At 43.9% G+C, this 13,849-nt stretch overlaps 1 protein-coding gene across 1 annotated transcript in view; it reads left to right on the forward strand.

The window, feature by feature from the left end:
* LOC136577596 (dynein axonemal assembly factor 8-like) overlaps positions 1-13,849 on the forward strand; it is a 71,720-nt gene that overhangs the window by 27,628 nt on the left and 30,243 nt on the right. The window contains exons 7-8 of the mRNA XM_066577521.1: positions 955-1,150; positions 5,250-5,347. Of these exons, the coding sequence (XP_066433618.1) occupies positions 955-1,150; positions 5,250-5,347 (294 nt within the window). The remainder of the gene's footprint in view (positions 1-954; positions 1,151-5,249; positions 5,348-13,849) is intronic.

A 13,849-nucleotide genomic window follows, 5' to 3' on the forward strand; every position in this document is an offset into this window, starting at 1 on the left:
AGGAATAACTGTATGCCTGATGATTATATGACGTGTATCCTGCATTTATCACCAATGTCCCCTCTGCATTCTTCATATCTAATTCCCAGTGTTTCCTGAGCTGGTGGGTGTGGACTGCTACTATGATGTCTCCATAGACTGCAAACCTAGAAAGCAAGAGATTATGCGCCCCTATCTCTTACCACACACTCACAAACACTAGAAGCATGGAGGACATTATACATCAGTACTGAGCAGTGTAGCAGAGAATTCAGCCCTGGGGTGGTCTAAAACACTTACTGCAGCCGTGTGTCTCTGCCTGCCTCTGCAGCTCCTCTCTTTGCCATAGAATTATATGGACAGCAATGTAACCTAATCCCTTCACGAGCTGAGCTGTCTTGAGACAGATTTTAGCAGTATTTCAGAGTGAATGATCAGTACAGGAGGGAGAAGAAGAAGTAGCTTATAAGTGGTGAAAGAGACATTTTTCTTTATTAAGAGATATACACTGACATGCCAAATGTCCTGGGACATGTTCCTCCACAATGATGGGATATTCCAGCAGAATAATGCACTGTGGCATCGAGCCCAAGTTGTCCAGAATTGGTTTGAGGAGCATTCTGGAGAGTTTCTACGAACGATCTAGCCTGCATATTCACCCAACATTAGCCCAGTTGAGCATCTATGTGGTGTGGTGGAGAGGTCCATTCGCACCAGAGATCCTGTACCTACAAATACCACAGAGCTATAGATGGCTATCCAGATGGCTCAGCATCCCTCCAGAGATCCTCTTTCCACTTGTGGAATCAATGCTAGGCTAGAATCACCAGGCTAGAGGAGGTCTTACACTCTTAGATCCTGTCCCATGACTTTTGACATATCCACGTATTTACTGACAAGTTTTTTTTCTTTGCTTGTACTGTTGATTTTTGTAAAGTTTGTTGAAATAACCGTGCCTATTTAATATCTCCATAGGATCAGCATCTCTGCCAAGCCCACTGTGACTACCTGACCTCTGCCCCATCCCTCGTGCTCTGTCTCCAAAGGATCAATGCCATTCTCAAACTTCTAGACCTCCTGGGCCCAGACGATCCACAACTGTGTAAAGCTCAAGACCAGTTCTTCTGGAGGGCCCAGTATGGTACCAGTTCGGTGCAAAATGCGTTGTACGGTATGTAACTCCTCCACATAGAATTGTGGAACACTTGCATAGAAAATATGGGAACTTCCCAACTTTCTACATAAATATCACTGGTTTTAACCCGTTTAGGACTAGCCGCAGTAAATTTACGGCGGCTGGTCCAGGGCTTAGAGCACCGCCGATAGTAAAATTATGGCGGTGCTTTGAGTCTCCTGTCTCTGCAATCAGTCAGAGGCAGGAACGGGTTATCAGCTGTTAGTGACAGCTGATAACCCGGAGCAGAAGGCAGGAGGGGTTTTTAACCCTTCCTGCCTTCTGCTTCCCCGATATACAGTGCGCAATGAGCACTGTATGGGGAAAGTGAAAGTAAGATGTACTTTCCCTACGGGAGCCTCTGGGGGTCATGTGACCTCCCGGGATTCCCTGCTACTGCAGAGACTAGACTCTGGCAGCTCTGCAGGTGACTAATGTCACTAGAGGGGTTTCTTTCCCCTGTAACTAGGGCTCCTATGGACGCCCTAGCTACAGTGGGAAAGTGTGAAATAAAGAAAAAAAAATGTGAATATCCCCCAGAGGTCTTATATGAAGTCATGGGGGACATAGATAGTAAAAAACACAATTACATACATAAGTAAGACAAAATAACACAATAAAACAACAATACATACATAAGAAAGAGAATAACACAAAGCAGACGCCAACAAAAACCGTCGCCGTATGCGCCCTATAAACCACAACCATACATACTATATATCAAAACGTCCGAAACAAATAGAGGAACCCAGTCCCATACTTTATTTTAGTGTAAATATAAAAAATAATTTTAAAAAAAATTATAAATGTTAAAAAAACTATTTTTTTTTAGCTTTTACCCCCAATAAAACTAAAAAATGTAAAAAAAGTCAATGAAAAAGATATATGTCGCGAAAAAAAACGCAGCAAAAATAATTTTGGTAGCTAAAGGAAAAAAAATAGAGCAGTAAAACCGCCACATGGGTAAAATGTAAAATCCCTAAAAAGTGTCTGGTCCTTAAAGGAGATGTCCCGCGCCGAAACGGGTTTTTTTTTTTTTTAAACCCCCCCCCCCCGTTCGGCGCGAGACAACCCCGATGCAGGGGTTAAAAAAACCACCCGCACAGCGCTTACCTGAATCCCGGCGGTCCGGCGTCTTCATACTCACCTTCTGAAGATGGCCGCCGGGATCCTCTGCCTCCGTGGACCGCAGCTCTTCTGTGCGGTCCACTGCCGATTCCAGCCTCCTGATTGGCTGGAATCGGCACGTGACGGGGCGGAGCTACACGGAGCCGCTCTCTGGCACGAGCGGCTCCATAGAAGACTGCTGAAGACCCGGACTGCGCAAGCGCGGCTAATTTGGCCATCGGAGGCCAAAAATTAGTCGGCACCATGGAGACGAGGACGCTAGCAACGGAGCAGGTAAGTAAAAAACTTTTTATAACTTCTGTATGGCTCATAATTAATGCACAATGTATATTACAAAGTGCATTATTATGGCCATACAGAAGTGTATAGACCCACTTGCTGCCTCGGGACATCTCCTTTAAGGTACAAAACAGCTTGGTCAGTTGCAGCGACCACCACTAGATGTCACTGCACTGATACCTTCCATATAGCCTGTGTCAGATGTACAGCAGAGCACACGGGTCGTGAAGAGTCGTGTATAGTGTGTTCTTATTATATCACATGTACCTACTGTGTGCCGGCTATTAATGATGTATGCTGCACCTACTGCGTACGGTAAAATGTTCCTCGTGTATTTTCAGCGCTTTCCTTTGTCATTCTGGATCCCCACTTCTGAGATCTTGCTCTTACCTTTGCTTGATAATTAATTTTAGTGTTTAAGAAGATCATTCGCCTTATAATATTTCTCTATGAGTCATAAAAGCAGCATTTACAATGTGCAAAAGGGTAAGTGCTGAACATTTCACACAATTAATGACGCGTCGGCGATGACAGCCGTGGACCATTATTAACCACTTTGTCAGTCCATCTTTTCTACTTACTGGAAAACCTCAGTATGTAGCATCTAAATTATTGATGCTTTTCCTGTACCGTTTCCAACGATTCTAATACCTCTCTCCATGATTGTTTTACTTGACCAGTGTGTTCGGTCTCCATAATAAACTACCCACTGGGGTTTGTTAAGGGGATGTCCAAGGTTAGAAAAACATAGCTGCTCTTATCCAAACACAGCGCCTCCCTTGTCCGTGGGTTGTGTCTGGTATTGCAGCTCAGTTACCTAATGAGCTGAGCTGCAATACCACACACAACACTATGCACAAGGGAGGTGCTGTGTTTGGAAGAAAGTAGCCATGTTTTTCTAACCTTGGACATCCTGTTAACTTTTTCCACATGGTTCTTATGACCACGTCTAGTTGATCAGTGTCCTATACTAGTCCTACAATGCTTTGATTGGCCAGACCTGCTCACGTGAGCAGTATTTAGTGTCTTAGACTACCAGTGCATTACCAATATCCTGTGTCAGAGGAGCGCTGCAGCCATCCTGTAGGGACATCTCAATGTAATGGCCATAGACTGCCTCTGAGTGCATAGAGGGTCCCAGAATAGGCAGATATTACATGAATCTCTGGTGTTAGTGAGATAATCTGTATTTAAAGGGGTTGTCCAGTTGCCAGACAACATGCCCCCAAAAAGTTAAGGATCTTTGAATGCAGCAATGCAAAAAAAATCCAGTAAATAAGGCATTTTATTGTGCAAAAGTGGACAAATTTAAAAAATATAATCTTGGTAATATTGTAATTATACTAAACCGCAGAAAAAAGTTAGCATGTCATTTATACTGCATGATGAACGCCGAAAAAATAGAAAAAAAAACAATAGCAGAATTGATGTGGTTTTTTTTTACCCTGCCCTATAAAAAAATTAATAAAAGTTGTACAATACCTTATATCTACCCCAAAATGGTACTAATAAAAAGTACAGCTTAGCAAGAAAAATCAAGCGGTTAACGAGGTTGTCCAGCTACCAGACAACATGACCCCTGTGCTAAAAATAATAAGAGGAGAAGTACTTACCTGTTCCCTGCTGCTACGATCCAGCAATGCAGCCCCGCTGTGGTCCAGGCATTTGTTGTGAAAGATGATGTCACTGAAAGTCAGGTGACCGCTGCAGCCAATCAGAAGCATCACAACTTGTTCTCCTGGCATTGAGCGTTCACATCCTGAGTTTGATAAGGTGATGCTGCAGCCTCTGATTGGCTGCAGTGGTACCTGACTTTCAGGGACATCATCTCTTACAGCAAACACTGGGACCACAGCGGGGCTACAGTGCTTAATGCTGTAAAAAAAAACTCCCACAAAAATAATGGCAGAATTGATGTGTCTGATACACTTCAGCTGGTATTTCCCCCATTCATTCTGTAAACATCTGGAAAGTTCCCTTAGAGAAGATGGACGCTGTTCATATTTCCTGCCTGGATGTTCCAGTTCATCCCAAAGATGTTCAGTAGGGTTCAGGACGGACTCTGTGCAGCCGGTCCAATCATGGAGCATCCATATACTCAAACCAACGTAACACAGTGTTGGATTTGTGACAAGGCACGTTGTCTTGTTGGAAGTATGGCCGACCATTCCCAGAGTATTACCACACTGTCAGCAGCACATTATTGTCTAGAATGTCAGGGTTCACCTCCGTGGTCATGGTTCTTGTCACTACAGCCAATGGACCAAGACCATGGCACGTAACACATCCCAAGACATAACGGAACCACCGCCTTAATCAACTGTTGGCACAACACACTCGGCAGAAGCCGTTCCCCATCATCCTCCACACCCAGGTACCTCCATCTGATGACGACTCTCCTTGTACCATTGTAGATGGGCCGATGCATCTTCTTTGAGAGGACTCACTAGACGTTTGCAGTATGAATGGTGGGAAATGCCAGCTTATCAGACGTTAGTAGAAAGTATACCAGGGAGAGTTTCTGACGTCATTAGGGCCAAAAGAGCCCCACTAAGTAGTAACATATGGAAATAAATACTATTATTGATTCTTGCTCAGGGGTCCAATCACTTTTGTTAGAATAGTGCAGTTTCCAGTACTGAATGGATTGTGTGTTCCTGACCGTCCACCACTGTCTGCTGCTCTCTAGGTTCTACCTCTTACAAGGCTGCCATCCGAGAGATAAAGCACTTTTTCCCTGACGGCCTCATCTGTGATCACCAGTCCATTGTTCTAGAAGCAGAACAGGTAAATGCATCCTTTTTTTTCCCTTCCTCTCCTGAAAATCTCCTTTCCGGGATCCGTGCCAAATAAAGCCTGACTGACCTCTTTTAATTCTGAGATTGACCCCATTTTAAAATCTATCAGACCCGACACACAATGGAGGAAATGGAATGTATTACTACGGGAAAGCATCCTAACAATATGCTGCGAACCACTGAGGTATGAAACATGCCATGCCTCATGCCTCGCTGACTTTACTGTTTATTGAATTTGTAGGATGACTGTCTCCTCTGCCTATAAAATGGCTGATTGTACCGTGTCACCAGTAACTACCGGCCGTATTTCAGAGTTCCTCTGTTCTTTTTAGCTAATGCTCCAAATAATGGGCAACTTTCGGAAAATCTTGACTTTATACATGGATTGTGCCTACACTGACTAATCACATCATTAAAGATACTGGTCCTTATTACGATTAGCGCTTTCCTGTATGGAAATTCTCCCCGTGACCCCGGAGAGCAGCATAAAATCTATGACAAGTTTTCCGTGGATCAGTTTCAGTGTGAATCCACATTAGATGGGAAAATCCAGCGATCTGAGGGACTTCCAACAAGGCCGGGTCATCGATGCTGGACTAGCTGGTGCCAGGATGCCACTGCCAACTGCGTGGAGTTTTCTCATGCAGCGGTGGGGAGATTATACTGAGAATGGATTCACTGAGGAAAAGCATCAAGCAGAAGGGAATCCTGTGGACGGAAGCAACTTATCATTCAAAGGGGTCAAAGGAGGATGTCAAAAATTGTTCTGACCAACAGGCACTGTACACTCGAGCAGCTGAATACAATGTTTGGTGCTCCAACTAATACGTCCAAACGTACAGTTCGGCGTTCTTTATTACGGATTGTCTATAACAGCAGATAGCCAGTTCCAGCACCATTGTGTCTGAGAGAAGCAGGAAGATGAGACTCAAGGGGGCAAAAAAAGAACACAAAACTTGTATCACTGAGCAGCGGAAAAACATCACATGGTCAGATGAATCTAGGTTTCTGTTGCTCTTCTCTAATATGAGGTCAAAATTTGGCACAAGCAGCATGAATTGATGACTCTTCCCTGTCAGCTGGTCAGAACATGTCAGCACGGCTATCTAATTTGCAGCAACTACAAGAAACTTCCTGTCCGCAGGGGCCGATATACCTGCAAAGCAATTTCAACACCTAGTGGAATCTCTGCAGTTCTGAAGGCCAAAGAAGGTCCAACATGCTACTACATGGGGGTCTGTATTAAAGTGACCATTCAGTGTATATTTATACAGATGTATGGCTTACATCTGTATGACCGTGCACAATCCTATGTATAGATGACGGATACTCTTTAAGTTCCTAGCAAACCCCAATGTCTAGACCCCGCAATGGATAAACCTCATTGATTTTCCTCTATAAGTCAATTTCCGGGAAGAGTTAACGCAATTACACAAAAATTGGCTGGGAATTGGGCTACCAGACAGACTGCACAGCTTTTCGGAACATACCATGAGACTTTTGCCCAAAATAGCTACCATGAAAGTACAAGGCGTATGCTGATATTTTTGGTCGTCCTGGATTAGTTAGAAAATGACGATTCTGCAGTCAAGATATATATATGTGTGATTTACAGTCAATGTCTATATCTGATAGCACACAGCTGTGCCCACATGGTTACATGCCCAGGGGACCTTAATGCTGAGAAATATGTGATTGTGCAGGTCCGGTAATTATTTACATGCTGAAACTGCACAGCCGGCCTTCCTTTTATATAAAGCCATTACCTGGGTTTTCATGGGGAATGGGCTGATGAACTTGTGACGGGTTGATTCATGTGATACTTTGTGTACTTCTGCTGTCAGCATGGGCAGTGAGATGTCCTTCACCTTTACACCATAGGAGACTTCTCTGCAAATTAAACTGGCATGAACCGTTTTATCCAGAGCCATTCCAAACGATATTCCATGTGACTCGCGTTATCGCCCCCTTCCCTAAAAAGTCTGCACTTTTATGTATTCACTCACAAACACTTGAAAGGAAGTGCTAAGTAGGACAGCCCCTTCACCTAAATAAAAAAAATAAATCTTGGTATAGCGCCAACTTATTCAACATCACTTTCAAGTCATTTTATTTATTACTCCCACCAAGCTGGGTACTCCTTTTACCAACCTTGGAAGGATGGAAGTCTGAGTCAACCTTGAGCTACCTGAACCATGTGGAGATTGAACTCACAATCTTCAGGTCGTGAGCGAGAGCTTAGGACTGCATTTCTGCTGCCTTAGCACTCTGCACCACACTCAAAGGCACAAGGGGGTTCACTGATTGGATCCCCAAAGTGCCAATCTGTGGGCCAGGTCTAGCTAAAGAGCCCATAAAGGGAGGTATAAATGGCTCACTTAGCGATTGCTCCCTTTGCCTCAGCAATACTAAGATGCCACATTTCCTGACCCCTCTTATAGAAGAAGTACGGTACTATATAAAAATTAACTCTCCTACAGTTGGTTACCATTGACTGTTGACACAACACACTTAGGCAAAAGGTATTCCCCAAGCTTCTCCACACCCAGGTATATCCATCTGGTTTGGAGATGAAGTAGCGTGACTCCATAGAATGTTTTTCTTTAGTGACCTGGACTAGCACTACAGAATAGAAGTACTTTTACCTGCAAGTTAAGAGCATCTGTTCTAACTACCAGTTCATTTAACAAAATAGGTATGCTGGAATTTATTTAATAAGAAAAGGGGGTCAGGATAGGAACTGAAGAGTTAAGGTTGTTTAGGCACCATTGTAAATCACATAGGAGCTGAGCTGTCAAGTGCCCGGATTGAGTAAAAAAGAGGATGTTTCTGGCTCATTTCGTGTTGCGCAGTTAGAAATTAGAAGTTATGGGAGACAGAAGTCAAGGGGGAGTTTGGAGGGAGTCTGTGAAGAGGTCCGTCACAGTGGAGAGAGATGGAGATCGAGAAGCATGGGGAAGGAATGGCTGCAGCTAGGCTTCCTTCTCCTCTGTCCTGCTGTAATTAGAGACGCGTTATGTAAACTTTAACGCAATCCTGTGTGCAGCAGCTAATAAATCACCCGGACGCTGAGAAACTGTTTGTTTTCCCAAACCTGAAGTCCGTTCAAGCCAGCTCTGCTTTCTTCCGGACAGCAAGACAGACACAAAGCTTCAGGCAAGCAGTAGAGAATACTCATAGGAGTTTCATGAGTACTAGAGAAAACTTGAGCACAGTGTTTCATGGTGGGTAATTTACTGTTAGTCGGAAGAAAGAGGCATTTTCTAGTCAGTTCTCTCTCTATAGCTCTCTCTTAGCGTAGATGCTGCCACCTCAAAGTTTGTTTATCCGCGTATAAAGTGTTAAACTGTATATATGCAAGTTGTATATGGAATTTTCGATGCTTAATATTAATGCAGACAGCCGCATGCCTGAAAGTAAATGGTGTGTCTGTCATTTACCTACATATGTGTGTTAGTCTTATTTTACTACCAAGTGCTTTTAATCCAGGCACTGGCGTCACGATCACCTAGTTGTCCAGATCCTGTTGTATACCTTCAATGGTGCGCAAGATTACAAAGAGTGTGCTGCACTCATTGCCACCGTCAGAAAGTGCAGGCTTCTTCCTGCATGTTGCAAGATTTGGCGTTACGAACAGGATCACAAATTCTGTGACCTTTTTGAGCAATTTAAAGGGCCAGCATCCCTATTTTTAAAAATTGCCCAAGTGAGACGAAATGCAATCTTCCCCCTAAAGCCTAGAAAAGCCCTCTAGCACCTTTGAAAATATCAGATTCAGAGGACGGAGCAGTCTAAGCTCTGCAACAGCTACTACCGTTACTCCAGGTACTTCCGCTATGATGCCTCTAACTCTATCCTATTATCCAGGTGCTCATTGGTTACCCTGCTACAAAGGAGAATTACACAACCTAAGAGAGTTTCGCAGCAAGATGAAAGTTATGTTCAAACTGTATTCCGTAGCCACAGAGCAGCAGGTAGAATCCCTGATAGGACTCTTAGAGGGAGCAGCCACAGGGGAAACTAAAACCTGGCCTAAGTCTCAGAAAAGAACTGTAGAACAGATATTTGAGAGACTCCAAAATATTTTTGAAACCTGTATCGCTTCAGAAGTAAAAAAGTGATTTTTTTTTTTAATGGGAAGCAGCACTCAGGGGAATCCCTTCGGGACTATGCCCTATTTCTTCAGGAAGGGATGAAAGCCATAGTTCATGCTTATCCGTGAGAAGCTGACACAGCTGACAAAACGCTACAGGAGCAATTTATTGAAGGGGTGATCTCCGAAGACTTCCAGCCTATTGAGAATGTTAGCAGTCCAATCCGCAGCTGACAGTTTTCTAGATTTCAAGGAGTTAGTCATTCGGGTAATGCGTACAGAACCTATAGCTACAGAGATAGAGACTCCTGACACCTTTGAAGATCTACTGGGAGAAGTCAGATCCCTATGATGCGCCAAAATACAAATTTCGTTCCAGACCACCCACGCAATAAGTATGAAGTTCCACAGAGCCAGCAAATAGAAACAATACAGAAACAACTGGCGGACATAGTGTGGGGTGTGACGACTCTGTGTCAACAGATGGGGGAATTGGAGAGGCATGTTCTAATTCCGGTTCCGTCATCCAGGATCACTTGGAAGCCCCACGTCCATATTCTCTTGAGCCTTCTCAGCCTCCTGCCGAAACATTCCAAGGAGATAGAACCAACTCTGCCTGGAAAAAAAAAAATGTTTCTGTACACATTGCAGGCATACAGGACATGCCTCCATGGAATGCCTGAGTTTAAAAGGTCATCCCCAAGGTCCAAAGACCCCCACCTGGGAGGAAAGAAAGTAGGTCCTGCTCAGAATTATCAACAGTGGATGTCCATATATGTTGGCCGCTGCCCTGAGATCCTACTAACAGTAGATTGATGCACCCATTTCAGCACTCATAGACACTCTTAGACATTATTTGAGCGATACTAAGACCCTGCAATTCTCGTGCAACTCTCAGAACACTTCTTGGATCTTATCGCTACAAATGGCAAACCCATACCAGTAATAGGATATTGGGAACCCACTATCTGTGTGGGACAGACCGAGCTAGTACAGCAGGTTGTACTGGTGATTGATGTAATAGAGAGAAATGCCCCGCCCATGATCCTGGGGATGAATGTGGTCAGAAATTGTTTTGGAAAAATTCTTGAAGCTCTCCAGAGTTAAGTCACCTTCGCTTCCCAAGCCCAACAGAGAGTGCTGAGGAAGACTATTAAGGTTCTTTTTGCCCAACAGAAATTCACAAACCCTAGAGGAAGAGTGAGAAAAGCAAGGATCAAAGATTGTAAGACCCCATGGAAATATGTGAGGCGGAATAGAGAGAGAGAGAGAGATCAAATAACTGATGATGGCATTTGTTCACCCCCCCGGGCCGAGCAGGAACAATCTGCATTTGTATCTGGACGACGAGAGAAAAGAAAACAAAGAAGAAAACCATTATGGAACTATAATGGACATTTATCGTTTAAAACCCTCTTTGTTTATAACATAACCAGAATACGAGATGGAACTTACTGAACCTAAGCTACTCATATATACTGGGCCAATTGTTAAGAGAGAGACCGAGGGAGGGAGGAGGGAAACAGTTATGTACAATGATGACTGATATTATATTTGAAATATGTAAAAGAAAAGTTGGAAATGATCAATAAAAAATATCTAATTTAAAAAAGATTGTAAGACCCATTATTGTACCACCTGGCACAAAGATATTGTTGTGGTGCCAGACCAGACCCAGTTTGCATGGAGAAGACTACTAAGCTCTTATTGAATCCATACACACTGAAGAGCACCCTTTTCTGATAGCGGCCAGGAGTTTGGCAACTGTTTCCGCGGGTCGAGTGCTTGTTAGAGTCCTCAATACGGGTGACACTGCTGTTGCTCTAAGGAAATACTGTGCTGTAGCTCAAGTGTCCTAACTCTAGCCAGACAATGTCCTAGACTCTGACCATCTTACCCTTCTACAAGCCTCTCAGCGGACAGAGAAGGCGTCTTTTTCCACTAAAGCACCCTGGTGGTCTAACCTTCATGTGAGTACTCCTGAAACCTCAGAGAAACAACGAGAAAGAGTACTAGAAGTAGCTCGCCAAAACCACACAGTTTTCAGCAAACATGCCACAGACTTTGGTCAAGTGAAACACATAACTTACATTGTCCCCACGAATTGTCATCCTCCCATCAAAGAGAGATATCGACCTCTGAACCCTTCTTCGTATCAAACTGTGAAAGGCATGATTCAAAACATGAAAGACGCTAATGTGATCAGGGATAACTATAGTCCATGGGCAGCTCCCTTAGTGTTAGTTAAGAAAAAGGATGGCGGAATTAGATTTTGCGTAGACTACCGTAAGCTCAACAACATCACTCATAAGGATGCATATTCACTAACCCGAATCAAAGAAACACTTGCTGCGCTAGGCTCTGCTGCTTATTTTTCCACTCTTGATCTCAGCGGGTATTCACAGATTCCAATGGCAGAACTAGATCGTGAGACGATTGCATTCAACTGCATGCCTTTTGGACTATGTAATGCTCCAGGAACTTTTCAGAGACTTATAGAAAGATGTCTAGTGCATAAGAATTTTGAAACCGTTTTGCTGTACTTGGACAATGTCACCATCTATTCTAAAACCTATGAGGAGCACCTGGAACATTTGGATGAGGTGTTCAAGATCCTGATCAAGCATGAATATAAAGTAGAACCTTCCAAGTGTAATTTCCTGCAGAAACAAGTTCACTATCTGGGGCATATAGTTAGTGCAGGAGGAGTGATCCCTGACCCTGAAAAGATAGAAGCAGTAACTAAGTAGCCTACACCAAAGACGATCAAATATGTACGCAGTTTCTTAGGCTTTGTAGGATACTGCAGGAGGTTTATCCCAAAGTTTGTCACTATTGCAGCTCCTTTACAAGAACTACTGAGAGGGCATCCCAAAATTCTATCACGTAGACCAGTAGCTATACACTGGGGAGGAAAACAGTTATAGCTTGCCATTTCACCTGTACACTGATGCTAGTCTTCAGGGTTTAGGTGCAGTACTCAGCCAAGTGCAAGATGAGCAAGAAAGAGTCTTCGCTTCACCAGTCAGTGCCTCAGAAGTACCAAAAGAAATGACCAGAGCTACAGTGCCTTCAAGTTGGAATTCCTGGCAGTGGTTTGGGCCATCACCGAGAGATTTAAAGACTATCCTGCTTCAGCTACCTTTGTGGCCTTCATTGACAAAAACCCCTTAGCTCACCTGAACACTGCCAAATTGGGTGCTTTAGAGCAACGGTGGGTCTCCCGTCTTGCCAATTTTAACTTCACAATCAAGTTCCGCGCTGGAAAAAGTAACGATAACGCTGGTGCATTATCCCATTTGCCTTACGCTAGAGACTGTACAGATGACGACAATGATCAATGGGAAGAAATAGAACTACCCGATTTCGGTGCCAAAACTGCTTGTCTGAACGCTCTTCAAGCCAAAGACACCATACCAGCAATACAGAAAGAAGATCAACAGTGGTTCACTCTGCAAACAGAAAGTCGAATCTTTGGTGAACTCTTAGACTACCTTTCTTCAGGTATCACCCCCACAAGTATTAGACAAGGCCATCCAGATCGAGAACTGCAGCGACTATGGAGACAAAGAAAGAGACTGTTCCTTAGAAGAATTGTGTTATGTGGAAACTCTGTCCATCATGTTACTGGTCACACAGTGCAACAAATATTGATTACATGGCGAGAAACAAGTATGATTCTGACCGGTTACCATGACAAATCAGGACATTTTGTTATACAAAATACTGAAGCCACTATTTGTAGACATTTCTATTGGATTGGTATGAGAGCGGACATGGTGCCAAGAGTGTACAGTGTGCGAAACCAGAAGAAGAGTCAAAGCAGACCAAAGAGCTCTTCTACATCCCATCGAATCCACGTGACCCCTCGAGATTCTTGTCATTGACCATCTAAAGACTGAGCCTAGCAGAACCGCTTACAGCTATTTTCTCACCGTGATCGATTACCACACAAAATACACCATTGCAGTCCCCATGAAAATCTTAAAGGGGTTGTCCCGCGGCAGCAAGTGGGTCTATACACTTCTGTATGGCCATATTAATGCACTTTGTAATGTACATTGTGCATTAATTATGAGCCATACAGAAGTTATCAAAAGTTATTCACTTACCTGTTCCGTTGCTAGCGTCCTCGTCTCCATGGTGCCGTCTAATTTTCAGCGTCTAATGGCCAAATTAGACGCGCTTGTGCAGTCCGGGTCTTCTGCTCTTCTCAATGGGGCTCGGTGTAGCTCCGTGTAGCTCCGCCCCGTCACGTGCCGATTCCAGCCAATCAGGAGGCTGGAATCGGCAATGGACCGCACAGAATAGCTGCGGTCCACGGAGGTAGAAGATCCCGGCGGCCATCTTCACCGGGTAAGTAAGAAGTCACCGGAGCGCGGGGATTAAGGTAAGCGC

This window comes from Eleutherodactylus coqui, chromosome 8 (genome assembly GCF_035609145.1).
Source record: "Eleutherodactylus coqui strain aEleCoq1 chromosome 8, aEleCoq1.hap1, whole genome shotgun sequence".
In the NCBI taxonomy this organism is placed as follows: domain Eukaryota; kingdom Metazoa; phylum Chordata; class Amphibia; order Anura; family Eleutherodactylidae; genus Eleutherodactylus; species Eleutherodactylus coqui.